Raw genomic sequence first — 13,398 nt, 5'->3', positions numbered from 1 at the left:
GGTCATGATCCCAGGGTCCTGGGATCGAGCCCCGCGTCGGGCTCCCTGCTTGGCGGGGAGCCTGCTTCTCCCTCTCCCTCTGCTGTTCCCCCTGCTTGTGCTCTCTCACTGTCTCTGTCAAATAAATAAATAAAAACTTAAAAAAAAAAAAAAAGCTTTAAAATATGACTTCAAAAACCTAAAACATGGTGTGGGAGGAGTAAAAATGTAGTGCATTTAGAATATGCTTGAACTTAAATGGCCAAACAGACTTTAAAACAAAGTAACAAGAGACAAGGCCATCACACAATAATGATAAAGGGAAAGATCCAACAAGAAATGACACATTAGACCAGATGAACGTTATACACACATACATGCATGTACAGACATTCCATGCAAAAACAGCAGAATATACATTCTTTTCAAGTGCACATGGAACATTCTCCGGATCAGACCACTTACTAAGCCACAAAACAAGTGTCAGTAAATTTAAGAAAGTTGAAATCATTATCAAGCATGTTTTTCAACTACAATGTTAAGAAACTAGAAATCAAGTACAGGAAGAAAACTGGGGAAAAAACCCACAAACATGTGGCGACTAAACAACATACTACTAAACAGCTAATATGTAAATAAAGAGGAAGTAAAAAAATACCTAGAAACAAATGGAAGTGGAAACACAGTAGTCCAAAATCTATGGGTGCAACAAAAGTAGTTTTAACCGGGAAGTTTATTGCAAAAGGGGCCTACCTCAAGAAACAAAAATCTCAAATGAACATTGTAATCTTATACCTACAGGAACTAAGAAAAACAAAACAAAGCCCTAAATCATAGAAGGAAGGAAATAATAAAGATCAGAGTAGAAATAAATAAAATAGACTTAAAAACAATAGAAAAGATGAGTGAAATGAAGAGCTGGTTCTTTGAAAAGATAAATGAAATTGATAAATCTTTATCCAGACTCATCAAGAAAAAGAGAGGGCACAAATAAAAATCAAGTTAAAGAGAAGTTACAATCGATACCACAGAAATACAAAGGATTATATGAGACCATGATAAACAATTACATGCCAGCAAATAGGAGAACCTAGAAGAAATGCATAAATTCCTAAAATATACAGTCTTCCAAGACTACACCAAGAAGAAATAGAAAATTTGAACTAATTACTAGTAATGAAATTGAATCAGTAATCCAAAAACTTCCAGCAAACAAAAGTCCAGGACTAGATGACGTCACAAGCAAATTCTACAAAACATTTAAAGAAAAGTTAATACCTATTCCTCTCAAAATATTACAAAAATTGAAGAGGAATGAATGCTTCCAAATTCATTCTATAAGGCCAACATTACCTATCATTAAAAAAGAAAACTTAGGCTAATATTCATGATGAACATTGATATAAAAATCCTATACAGCATATTAGCAAACCAAATTCAACAATGCTTTAAAAGAATCAAACAGGGGCGCCTGGGTGGCTCAGTCGTTAAGCGTCTGCCTTCGGCTCAGGTCCTGATCCCAGGGTCCTGGGATCGAGCCCCGCATCGGGCTCCTTGCTCGGCGGGAAGCCTGCTTCTCCCTCTCCCACTCGCCCTGCTTGTGTTCCCTCTCTCTCTGTGTCAAATAAATAAATAAAATCTTTAAAAAATAAAAAAATAAAAATAAAAGAATCAAACATGATCAAATGGGACTTATTCCAGGGACGAAAGGGTGGTTCAGTATCCACAAATTAATCAACATGATACATGATACACTGCATTAACAAAAATAAGGATAAAAATCATGATCATCTCAATAGATGCAGAAAAGGAATTCAATAAAATTCAACATCCATTCATTATAAAAACTTAGAACAAAGTTGGTACAAAAGGAACATACTACAACATAATAAATGCCATATATGGCAACCCATAGCTAAGATCATACTCAAGAGTGAAAAGCTAAAAGCTTTTTCTCTTAGAACAGGAGCAAGACGAGGATGCCAACTCTTCCCACTATTATTCAACAGTACTGGAAGTCCTATCCACAGCAATAAGACGAAAAAAAAAAAAAAAGGCATCCAAATAGGAAAAGGAGTAAGACTGTCACTATTTGCAGACTATATGATGCTGTATATAGAAAATGCTAGGTTCCACCAAAAAAACTACTAGAATTAATAAATAAATTCACTAAAGTTGCAGGATGCAAAATTAATATACAGAAATTTGTTGCATTTCTATATACTAATAACTATCAGAGAGAGTAAGAAAACAGTCCCATTTACAATTGCATCAAAAAGAATAAAATACCTAGGAATAAATGTAACCAAGGACATGAAAGACCTGAACTCTAAAATCTGTAAGACAATGATGAAAGAAACTGAAGACAGCACAAATAAATGGAAAGATACACTGTGCTCATGAATTGGAAGAATTAATATTGTTAAAATATCCATACCACCCAAAGTAGTCTATAGATTGAATGCAATCGCTATCAAGATACCAATGAAATTTTTCTCAGAAATAGAACAAATAATCTTAAAATATGTGTAGAGCCACAAAAGATAGCCAAATAGCCAAAGCAATCTTGAGAAAGAACAAAGCTAGAGGTATCATGTCCCTTGATTTCAAAGTATACTACAAAGCTATAGTAATCAAAACAGTATGGTATTGGCACAAAAACAAAAACATAGATCAGTGGAACAGAACACAGTCCAGAAATAAGTCCGTGCATATACAGGTAATTAATCTTCAACAAAGGAAACAGGAACATACAGTTCCTGAAAAGACAGTATCTTCAATAAATAGTGTTGGCTACTGGTATTTACCTAAAGAAAACAAAATACTATTTCAAAAAGATATGTGCACCCCTATGTTTACTGCAGCCTTATTTACAATAGCCAAGATATGAAAACAACCCAAGTGTCCATCCATAGATGAATGGTTAAAGAAGATATGGTATATATGTGTGTGGTGTGTGTATGTATGTACACCACACACACCCACACACACACACACACACACACACACACACACACACACAATGGAATATTACTCAGCCGTAAAAAAGAATGAAATCTTGCCATTTGCAGCAATATGGATGGATCTAGAAGGTATAATGCTAAGTGAAATAAGTCAGTGTGAGAAAGACAAATACCTAATAATTTCGCTGATATGTGGAATATAAGAAACAAAACAAATGAACAAATTAAAAGAAACAAACAAACAAACAAAAACAACCCCAGACTCTTAAATATAGAGAGTAAGCTGGTGGTTGCCAGAAGAGAGGTGGGAATGGGGATGGGTAAAATAGGTGAAGGGGATTAGGAGTACACTTACCATGATGAGCACTGAGTAATGTATAGAAGTGTTGCAATATTATACTGTACACCTGAAACTAATAAGACACTAAATTTTACCTGAATAAAAAATATATTTCAAAAATGAATCTAATGTCCACAATAGCCAAACTATGGAAAGAGCCAAGATGTCCATCGACAGATGAATGGATAAAGAAGATGTGGTATATATATATATATATATATATATATATATATATATATATATACATACATGGAATATTATGCAGCCATCAAAAGGAATGAGATGTTGCCATTTGCAGCGACGTGGATGGAACTGGAGGGTGTTATGCTGAGCGAAATAAGTCAATCAGAGAAAGACATGTATCATATGACCTCACTGATATGAGGAATTCTTAATCTCAGGAAACAAACTGAGGGTTGCTGGAGTGGGGGGGTGGGAGGGATGGGGTGGCTGGGTGATAGGCATTGGGGAGGGTATGTGCTATGGTGAGCGCTGTAAATTGTGCAAGACTGTTGAATCACAGATTGTACCTCTGAAATAATGCAATATATGTTAAGAAAAAAAAAAAAGAAGATAGCAGGAGGGGAAGAATGAAGGGGGGGAGTCGGAGGGGGAGACGAACCATGAGAGACGATGGACTCTGAAAAACAAACTGAGGGTTCTAGAGGGGAGGGGGGTGGGAGGATGGGTTAGCCTGGTGATGCATATTAAAGAGGGCATGTTCTGCATGGAGCACTGGGTGTTATGCACAAACAATGAATCATGGAACACTACATCAAAAACTAATGATGTAATGTATGGTGATTAACATAACAATAAAAAATTTTAAAAAAATGAATCTAGGCATAGACCTTATACCCTTCCCAAAAATGAACTCAAAATGGGTCATAGATCTAAATGTAAATTACAAAACTATAAAATTCCTAGAAGATAACATAGAAGAAAACCTAGATGACCTTGGTTATGGTGATGATTTTTTAATACACCACCAAAGGCATGATCCATGAAAGAAATAACTGATAAATTGGGCTTCGTTAAAATTAAAAACTAATGCTTTGTGAAAAACAATGTCAAGAAAATGAGAAGACAAGCCACAGACTTGGAAGAAATATTTGCAAAAGATGCATCAGATAAAGGACTGCTACCCAACATATACAAAGAACTCTTAAAATTCAACAATAAGAAAATGAACACCGAACTTTAAAGTGTGCCAAAGAGCTGAACAGATACCTTACCAAAAAAGATATACAGATGGCAAGTAAGCACATGAAAAGATGTTCAACATCATATATCATTAGGAAATTGCAAATTAAAACAAGATTCCCCCAAAAATAAAAAAATAAAAAGTGAAAAAAGTATGTTACAGTACATTTCTATTTGTATAAAAAAAATTTTAAAGGCAAAACCAAATACATGTTGGAGGACTCATACATTTGTGGGAATGCTATAAAGAACAGCAAGGGAATGGTTTCACACAAAATTGAGTAAAGTGGTTACTTCTGAAGGGTCAGGGGAGGAGGTAGATGATACATTTGAGAAGAGGCACGCAGGAACTCCTAAGGAACAAGTCATCTCTGTGGCTTATGTGGGTTCACAGTTCACTTTATATTACTCTTTAACCTCTGAACTTACATTATATACCCATCCATATCCATACTTTATTTTACACTAAAAAATTAACATATAGTGCGAATAGACAATTCACAGAAGAAATAGAAATACCATTTAATGTATAAAAAGGTAGTTTACAGCTTTAATGAAAGAAATTCAAATTGAAATGTATTGTCTTTTCTAAAAAAATTTTTTGTTCGAGAAAATGAGTTTTTTTCTCTTTAACAAATTACATTCCAGTTTTTAAAATCCTATTTTACAAAATCCATGCTAATCAATGCGTTGATAGGGCAGCTAAAGTAAAAACTTTGAGACTCCATCAGAACACTGTCAGGAGGCAGGAAAGTCTTTTCTAAAATTTTAGATTGGCAAAGATTTTAGAAGTGTATAACATCCAGTATTGTTAAGAATGGGGAGAAATGAGCCCTCAAATCCAACTGTACATGATAGAATAAGTTGTCAACAATCATTTTGGAAGACAGTGCATTATGTTGCTCTGTACTGAGGTAAAATTGGGTGAGGGCAGCTGTGTTCTACCTTGCTTGCTTATGTTTTGTTTCATTGATGGATTATGTATTACATGTATAATAAAACTGATAAAATTCTTTAAGGGTAAACAAGAAAATTCAAATATATTTACATTTTAATAAATCAAGCTATTGGATTAATGTTCATCATAAATGTTCAATTTCATAAACTTATTTTTGTAATGACATTATTTTAATAAGTTAAAAGATACAATTTATGGGGTCTCAAAATTTGGAAATTAAAATCTTTATCATTGAACAAAATTCTGTCAGTTTTCCCATGAGTGAAACAACGTTATTTATATTGAAACAGAGCTGCCAAAGAAAATAAGGAGGACACATCAGTGGACGCTTCTCAGGTAATCTAGATTGAGCAATTTAGCTTTTTGAAATCTCTTTCACCATCATTACCATGATGTGGAATATAATGGTTCTGTTCTTCCCTTCCTCTCAGAGATGGGTACTTGATAAATACTCTACTGCATATAAATGGGACTGCCTATCTCTTTTGCTCACCTTGTCATCTCATTCTTTCATTCATTTGTCTATTCATGTATTCATTCATTCATTTATTCATAAAACAGGTAATTCCTGAGTGCCTGCTTTTGTGCCAGCTGAAAAAATTATGCTAGGCAAGGAGAATCAGCAGTGAGTAAAACAAATCCCAGCCTGTCCTCATGAATCTTAGAATCTAATAGGAAAGATGGACACTGACCAAGTACAAGCATGAGGAGTGTTAAAAAGAGTGCTATAGGAGAATATAACAAGGAACTTGACCAAGATGAGGGTCAAGATAGACCTCCTGAAGGAAATGATTTTCCAACTGAAACTGATGCATGGGGATACATTAGCTAGTCAAAAGGTGGGAAAAGAATATTCCAATAGAGGGAATTTCATATTCAAAGACCTTGAGGTAGGAAGGAGCACATTTGAGGACATTTTAAAAATATATATACTTTTTAGTAGGATAAAGAAAAACAAAGGTAAAGATGCTGTATAACAAGGCCAGAGAGATAGGCAGGGCAATTCTGTGGAAAGTCTTGTAATAATTCTTGCATTCAACAAACATTTGTTGAGTATTTCCTATATGCCAGGCACTGTTCGAGGAATTGGTGATGTATCGTTGAATAAATCGAAGTCCCTCATTACCATGGAGCTGGCATTCTTCTATGTCTTGTTAACCTTTTTGGACTTTAAGGGCAAAGGAAAACCCTGGAAAGGCTGTAAGCAGCAGAGATATGTGGTCTGCTGTCTGTTTTTAAAAGATTATTTTAGCTGAATTATGGAAAATGGGCATTCCAGAAATCTTCTCTTCATCCAAAGCCACATGCATCTTTGAAGGATCCCTGACAGTAGGTATGGCCACCAGGAATGGTGAAAAATATTTCCAGTGCAGTAAGGACATGCTTCTTCCTCTTGAAAACTGACCCATGCTGATGAATATGACAGAGAATATTTCTCCCATTTTCAAATCGAGAAGGACAACTAGGACATAGCTTCACACAGTTTTGTGACAACATGTCCAGTCAGCTTTGGGGAGACCTCTAATTAGATAGCTTAGATAGGGGGCGCCTGGGTGGCTCAGTTTTTAGGCATCTGCCTTCGGCTCAGGTCATGATCCCAGGGTCCTGGGATCAAGCCCCGCATCGGGTTCCTTGCTCGGTGGGAAGCCTGCTTCTCCCTCTCCCACTCCCACTCCCCTTGCTTGTGTTTCCTCTCTCGTTGTGTCTCTCTCTGTCAAATAAATAAATAAAATCTTAAAAAAAAAAAAAAAAAGATTTAGATAGCTTAGATAGTGGTTTTGTGTCGTAGATGTCCTTGCAAGAATCTGATGAAAGCTATGAACCATCTCTGTACAACAAAATTTTCATACTGTTTGAAGGAGTTCACAAACTCTAAAGCCCATCCACAGACCCAAGGATAATAGTCCCTACATTAAGAATGCAGTTGCGATTTAAACACACATTCACATAGAGGCTCACTTTACAGAAGCTTATAATTATGAAGAAACCACCTGGAAATGGGCATGGGGCTCATTTTTTAAAAGAAACATGCATTTCACACACACACACACACACACACAGTTTCTAGAAGACTTTTTCATTCTACCAGAGAGGAAGAATGAAACTTGTAAAGCCAAGAAAGGAAACTTGTAAAGCCAAGAAAATTCATTAGCTCTACATCAAAAGATTGTGAACCTGAGCAGTCTTGACTTATTATGTAGTTTGGCTAACTGAAGCAGGGTGGGGAAGTACCCATCTCATCCAAAATGTCTGCTTTTTGACCCAAATTATTTGATTCTAATTATTTTGCCTCACACGTTTACAAGAAAAAAAAAAGAATTTTAAAAATCTGACTTTTGTAAAGACTGCATTTTTCAAAGTGTTTTCACATCATTTTGGACTGTGTAAAGATATTTATATCAAATGGTGAGGCAGTTCCTCAGAAAATTCAACATAGAATTACAATATGGTCCAGCAATTTCACTTACGGATATATATCCGAAAGGGAAAGCAGGAACTCAAACAAATATTTGTATGCTTGTGTTCTTAGCAGCATCATTCACAGTAGCCAAAACGTGAAAGCAGTCCAGAACCCAAGAGTCACTGACAAATGAATGCACACACAAAATGTGGTATATACATACAGTGGACTATCATTTGACCTTAAAAAGGAAGGAAATTCTGACACATGCTACAAAATGGATGAATCTTGAAGATATTATACTAGGTGAAATAAGCCAGTTACAAAAGGACAGGTACTACATGATTCTAGTTATATGCGATATTTGCAGTAGTCAGATTTGTACAGACAAGAAGTAGAATGGCTGTTGTCACAAGCTGGGGAGGGACAGTATGGGGAGTTATTGTTTAATGGGTATGGAGATTCAGTTTGGGAAGATATAAAAGTTCTGGAGATGGATGATAGTTGCACAACAATGTGAATGTACTTAATGTCATTTTAACCTGGTAAAAATGAAAAAAAATGGTGGTGGGGTCCCTGGCTGGCTCAGTAGAGTATGTGACTCCTCATCTCAGGGTCATGAGTTCAAGCCCCACGTTGGGTGTAGAGGTTACTTAAAATAAAAAAATAAATAAAATCGTTAAAGTGGAAAATAAATAGTTAAAATTGTAAATTTTATGTCTATTCTACCACAATAAAAAATTATATTCATGTCAGCTGCAGTTCATAAGGAGGATGACTACTAGCATTTATATAAAACACAGATCAAATTTGTTAAATATACTGACATCACAAACAGGTCTTTTAAAAGATACTCATTTTCTCAGTCTGATTTTTTAACAATCCAAATAAAATATGCTATTGTGGTAACCACATTTGTTGCAGTGTATAAACTCAATTTGCTCCTTTTTTTGTGCCATCAGGAAGACCAAGAGGATCTGGGCCTGTGGGAGGAGAAATTCGGAAAATTTGTGGATGTCAAAGTTAATGGTAAAATTGAAATTGGTGTAGTATTAAAGGAGAACATGCCAAAATGGCTAAATATCGCTATCTAAAGTCTCTTCAACCTTCCACCCAAATAAGTGATTTCTGTAAGGGGAACAGAAATCTCAGATTTGGGTCTTCTGTTCTTCACTAATGCACTGCAACAGAGAAATAGTGAATGTGTACCTTTTGTGGGGTATGTAAGAGAAGTACAGGCCTCATGGAGTTGATGGTCTCATGTTAGGGGCCTAGGTCAGCACACTGCTGGTACTACTCAGTATATCAGACAGCCACAAATGCCACATTCTATTTTTATGAGAGTCAAGTGATGAGAAATGAAGTTCTAGAGCTCATTAGCTCCAACATTGCAAGCCATTGGTTCTCAACCTTTTCCAGGCCTCCCCATCATTCACATGAGTATCACATGCCCATCTGTGACATTTCTCACTAGACAGTGATAATGGGTGTCGGGGGTGGAGTTTGTCTCTTTAGGATATACAGTTCAGATACTTGGGGCTTATAGAGTTGGAAAAATACTTTCCTCCTCCCTCCTACCAGTAGGATAACAGGTCTTCCCTAACACCTTGAGATTTCTGTTCTAGCATCTATATCTATAGCCTAGCATAATTATCAGGACTGACAACATGTCCAAAATGTTTAAGTAGGGGGGCCATCAGGCTTTCCTTTCTGTAACATCATAATCTATTTGACCTTCTCTATAGCACCCCCTTTCCATAAATTCCTTTAAATAAGGACCATTTCATGTCAAATACTTTTACCTAAGAGTGAATTTAAGTCTGTTATTTCTCCTAGTTACTTGCATTTTTCCCGTATCTCTAAAATAATGGTTAAATAAAGGAGTTTGTCTCTAGTTTTAAAAAACTTACATATCTACAGTCACAGGGAAGGGGTATTTTGAGGAGCGAGGAAAGATCTCTCTGATGCCCTTGACATTATAGTCCCTGTATGCAGTAAGAATAAATGATCATAAGAAGACACCCAGTCTTCTATCTAGTGAAGATTAAAATTGCTCAGTATCCTTTGTTTCCTAATGTAAAGAAGCATGTGATACATTTTAGGAAAATTCAGATTAGAAAAAAAATCTAAAGTTCATAGCCATATTTTACAGATAGAAAAGGAGATTTACTATAAATGAGGACACAGAGAGCTTCAGCACATAGCTAAGGAAACACTAATAAGTGACCAGAACTTTGCCTTGAGCATGTTTGTATCCCCACAGTACCTGAATGTAACATCTTACAGAAAAGGCACACACATGATTTACTGACTGATCAGGGCAAGTTCAGGTCGCTAGATCCCTAGTCTAGTCATCATGCTACACTCATAGGCAAGTAAGTCTCCTTAATTGATTGTCCCACAGAGAAGCAAAACTCAGTATCCTTGTCCCTTCAGGTCCTGCCTCCATTGGTTTGGATTTCTCCTTGCATGGATTTGAGCATCTCTATGGGATCCCGCAACATGCAGAATCACACCAACTTAAAAATACGAGGTAAAGTGAAAACAAAAATTCTTATAGGATACTCTGGTTTCTGGACTGGAAAACTTTGAAGGGAAAATATGTGAGCTTTCCGAGCCTGGGCCAGTATGTGCCTAGCCTTTTCCTCCTTGATAATGCTTGTAGATCTTTAAGAACTTTAAGAGTAGTGGTTTTCAATTTTTATCTTTTTTTTTTTTGGCAAAAAAGTTGAGAATTATAAAAACTGTAATGCTGAACCTAAAATCTACAGAGGAAGTAAAAATATGGAACTATTGTGGTTGAAGTAGGGGAGAGAGCTTCATCACACTACCTCCCCAGGTTTTGCTTTCACCCCTCAAGGCCTCTCTGTGGAACCTGGGAGAATACACTGTGAAAATCACTGACCTAGAAAAAGGCTTTTACCAAAAAAGGACAGTGATCAGAGAATGGAAAAGTGTGCCATCTCATGTCACCTTTGATTCCTTCAGAGAGATAATTTCAGACTAACACTATTGACAAGTAAATGCCAGAGGCATCAGACTAAGAGGAAGCCAAACCAAAGAGAAACAGAGTCTGATCAATTCGCTGGGTTCAGATGCTGTTTACACAACAGGTCAACAGGTGGATGTAGTAACAAGTGAATCAGAAACTGTGCTGCTCACACACCAAGCCAAGCTTTGGACGCCCCACCCCAATTCAGTTCCCCATCTTTCCCTACTCAGCACTGTGGAAGCGTTAGGACACTATTGGTCATTTTGTTTTAGCAGCAGAGAAATACAAAGTTTGCCAATTATATCTACTGTGCACTTGTTATTGTGGAGAATTCACGGGAAACAGTCCTCACCTCACAAGAAATCCTCAGAAAAGATATCTAAGATATGAGACCATGCATGCCAATTGTCACAGGAGGGGATGCCAAAAGAATCAAAGGAGGAGAATCGTATTAACCGTGGTTGGATTAGGGAAGTGGTAAGAGTTGAGCCTTGAAAGATGCATAGGACTTAAGTGTTTGCAGGGGAGAATGGAGCTATACTATTCATTAATAATATATTTGTGATTGTAACTGATGATAGTCCATCTTTGTGTGTCTCAGTGATGGCGATGCTTACCGTCTTTATAACCTGGATGTCTATGGATATAAAATACATGACAAAATGGGCATTTATGGTTCAGTGCCTTATCTCCTGGCCCACAAACTTGGCAGGACTCTAGGCATTTTTTGGCTCAATGCTTCCGAAACACTGGTGGAGATCAATACAGAGCCTGCAGTGAAGGTGAGCTTATGGATCATGGCTGCATGTCATATGTACATTAAGAAACAAAACCAATGTAGTCATAGCTCTGGGCGTTGTAGTGACAATTCTCTGCCACCAAAGTCTTTGCAGTATAATCAGTGAAAGTTAATAATATGTACCTGTTAGTTACATATGGATGATACTTATATACTGTAGGTTAGAGGGCAATTTTTCAGAACTTCATTCCATTCTTTTTTCTAGTACACACTGACCCAGATGGGCCCTCTTGCAGCTAAACAAAAGGTCAGATGTCGAACTGATGTGCACTGGATGTCAGAGAGTGGAATCATTGATGTTTTTCTGCTGACAGGACCTACGCCTTCTGACGTTTTCAAGCAGTACTCATACCTTACAGGTACTTGCGGAAGTGTCAGCCTCTTCTTCTATTACATTTCCTCTATCGCATGTATCATCACTGTAAGTTAATATTTGTTGCACACCATATAGAATTTATATGCTTTTCAAGAAGCAGGCATTCTCCTCCCACCTTCATCCCATTCAGCTTGGTAAAATATTGTACTGGGGCTAGAACTCTCCACTCTCTAATCCCTAATATTCTCCATCTGCTTTCCTTGGAGCCTTTAAGCCCTGGGCTTTCTCTGCCTTTATCTCAGATAATCAGTGTCCCAACTTGAACTTTTCTATGTTCTCTTCTCCATTGAAATATACCACTGGCTTTAGCACTAAAGCATTTTTCTTTAAAAGATGTAAAAGATCATCTCTGTTGATGCAGAAAAAGCATTTGACAAAATCCAACACTATTTCCTGATAAAAACTCTCAGAAGGCTAGGAATAGAAGGAAGCTTCCTCAATATGATAAAAGGCATTTATGAAAAATCCACAGTTAACACCCTGTTCAGGGGTGAAAGAGTGCAAGCTTTCCCTTAAGATCAGAAACAAGACAAGGCTGCCCACTTTCACCACTCCTATTGAACATTGTACTGGAAGTTCCAGCCAGAGAAGTTAGGCAAGAAAAAGAAATAAAAGGCCTCCAAATTGGAAAGGAAGAAGTAAAATTATTTCTATTCACAGATGATGTAATCCAACGTGTTAGAAAATCCCAAAGAATCCACAAAAAACTACCAGAGCTAATAAATAAATTCACCAAAGTTGCAGGGTATATAACCAACACACAAAATCAGTTGTGTTTCTGTACACCAGCAATGAACAATCTAAAAAAGAAATTGAGAAAACAATTCCATTTATAATAACATCCAAAAGAATAAACTACCTAGGAGGGGGCACCTGGGTGGCTCAGTCGCTACGCGTCTGCCTTCAGCTCAGGTCATGATCCTAGGGTCCTGGGATCGAGCCCTGCATCGGGCTCCCTGCTCCGCGGGAAGCCTGCTTCTCCCTCTCCCACTCCCCCTGCTTGTGTTCCCTCTCTCGCTGTGTCTCTATCAAAAAAATAAATAAAATCTTTAAAAAATAATAAATAAATAAACTACCTAGGAATATATTTAACCAAGGAGGTGAAAGACTTATACACTAAAAACTATAAAACATTCCTGAAAGAAATTAAAGAAGTCCTAAATAAATGGAAAGACATCCCATGTTCATGGATTAGAAGTCATAATATTGTCAAGATGACAGTACTACCAAAAGCAATCTATAGATTCACTGCAATCCTTACCAAAATTCCAGTGGTCATTTTTTGAAGAAGTGAAAGAGCTGATCTTCAAATTCGTATGGAATTGCAAGGGGCCCTGAATAGCCAAACAATCCTGGGAAAAAAAGGTTGGAAGACTCATACTTCCCA

The 13,398-nt window shown here is 36.9% G+C and overlaps 1 protein-coding gene across 7 annotated transcripts in view; it reads left to right on the top strand.

Annotated features, from left to right (window-relative positions):
• The window catches only part of GANC (glucosidase alpha, neutral C), a 70,512-nt gene that overhangs the window by 22,642 nt on the left and 34,472 nt on the right, over positions 1 to 13,398 (top strand). For all 7 annotated transcript variants that reach the window (XM_036084615.2, XM_036084620.2, XM_036084617.2 and 4 more), the window contains 5 exons: positions 5,734 to 5,779; positions 8,807 to 8,873; positions 10,281 to 10,377; positions 11,438 to 11,618; positions 11,841 to 11,994. In XM_036084615.2, the coding sequence (XP_035940508.1) occupies positions 5,734 to 5,779; positions 8,807 to 8,873; positions 10,281 to 10,377; positions 11,438 to 11,618; positions 11,841 to 11,994 (545 nt within the window). The remainder of the gene's footprint in view (positions 1 to 5,733; positions 5,780 to 8,806; positions 8,874 to 10,280; positions 10,378 to 11,437; positions 11,619 to 11,840; positions 11,995 to 13,398) is intronic.

This window comes from Halichoerus grypus, chromosome 8 (genome assembly GCF_964656455.1).
Source record: "Halichoerus grypus chromosome 8, mHalGry1.hap1.1, whole genome shotgun sequence".
Classification (NCBI taxonomy): domain Eukaryota; kingdom Metazoa; phylum Chordata; class Mammalia; order Carnivora; family Phocidae; genus Halichoerus; species Halichoerus grypus.
This window is presented reverse-complemented; position numbering and strand designations above follow the sequence as displayed.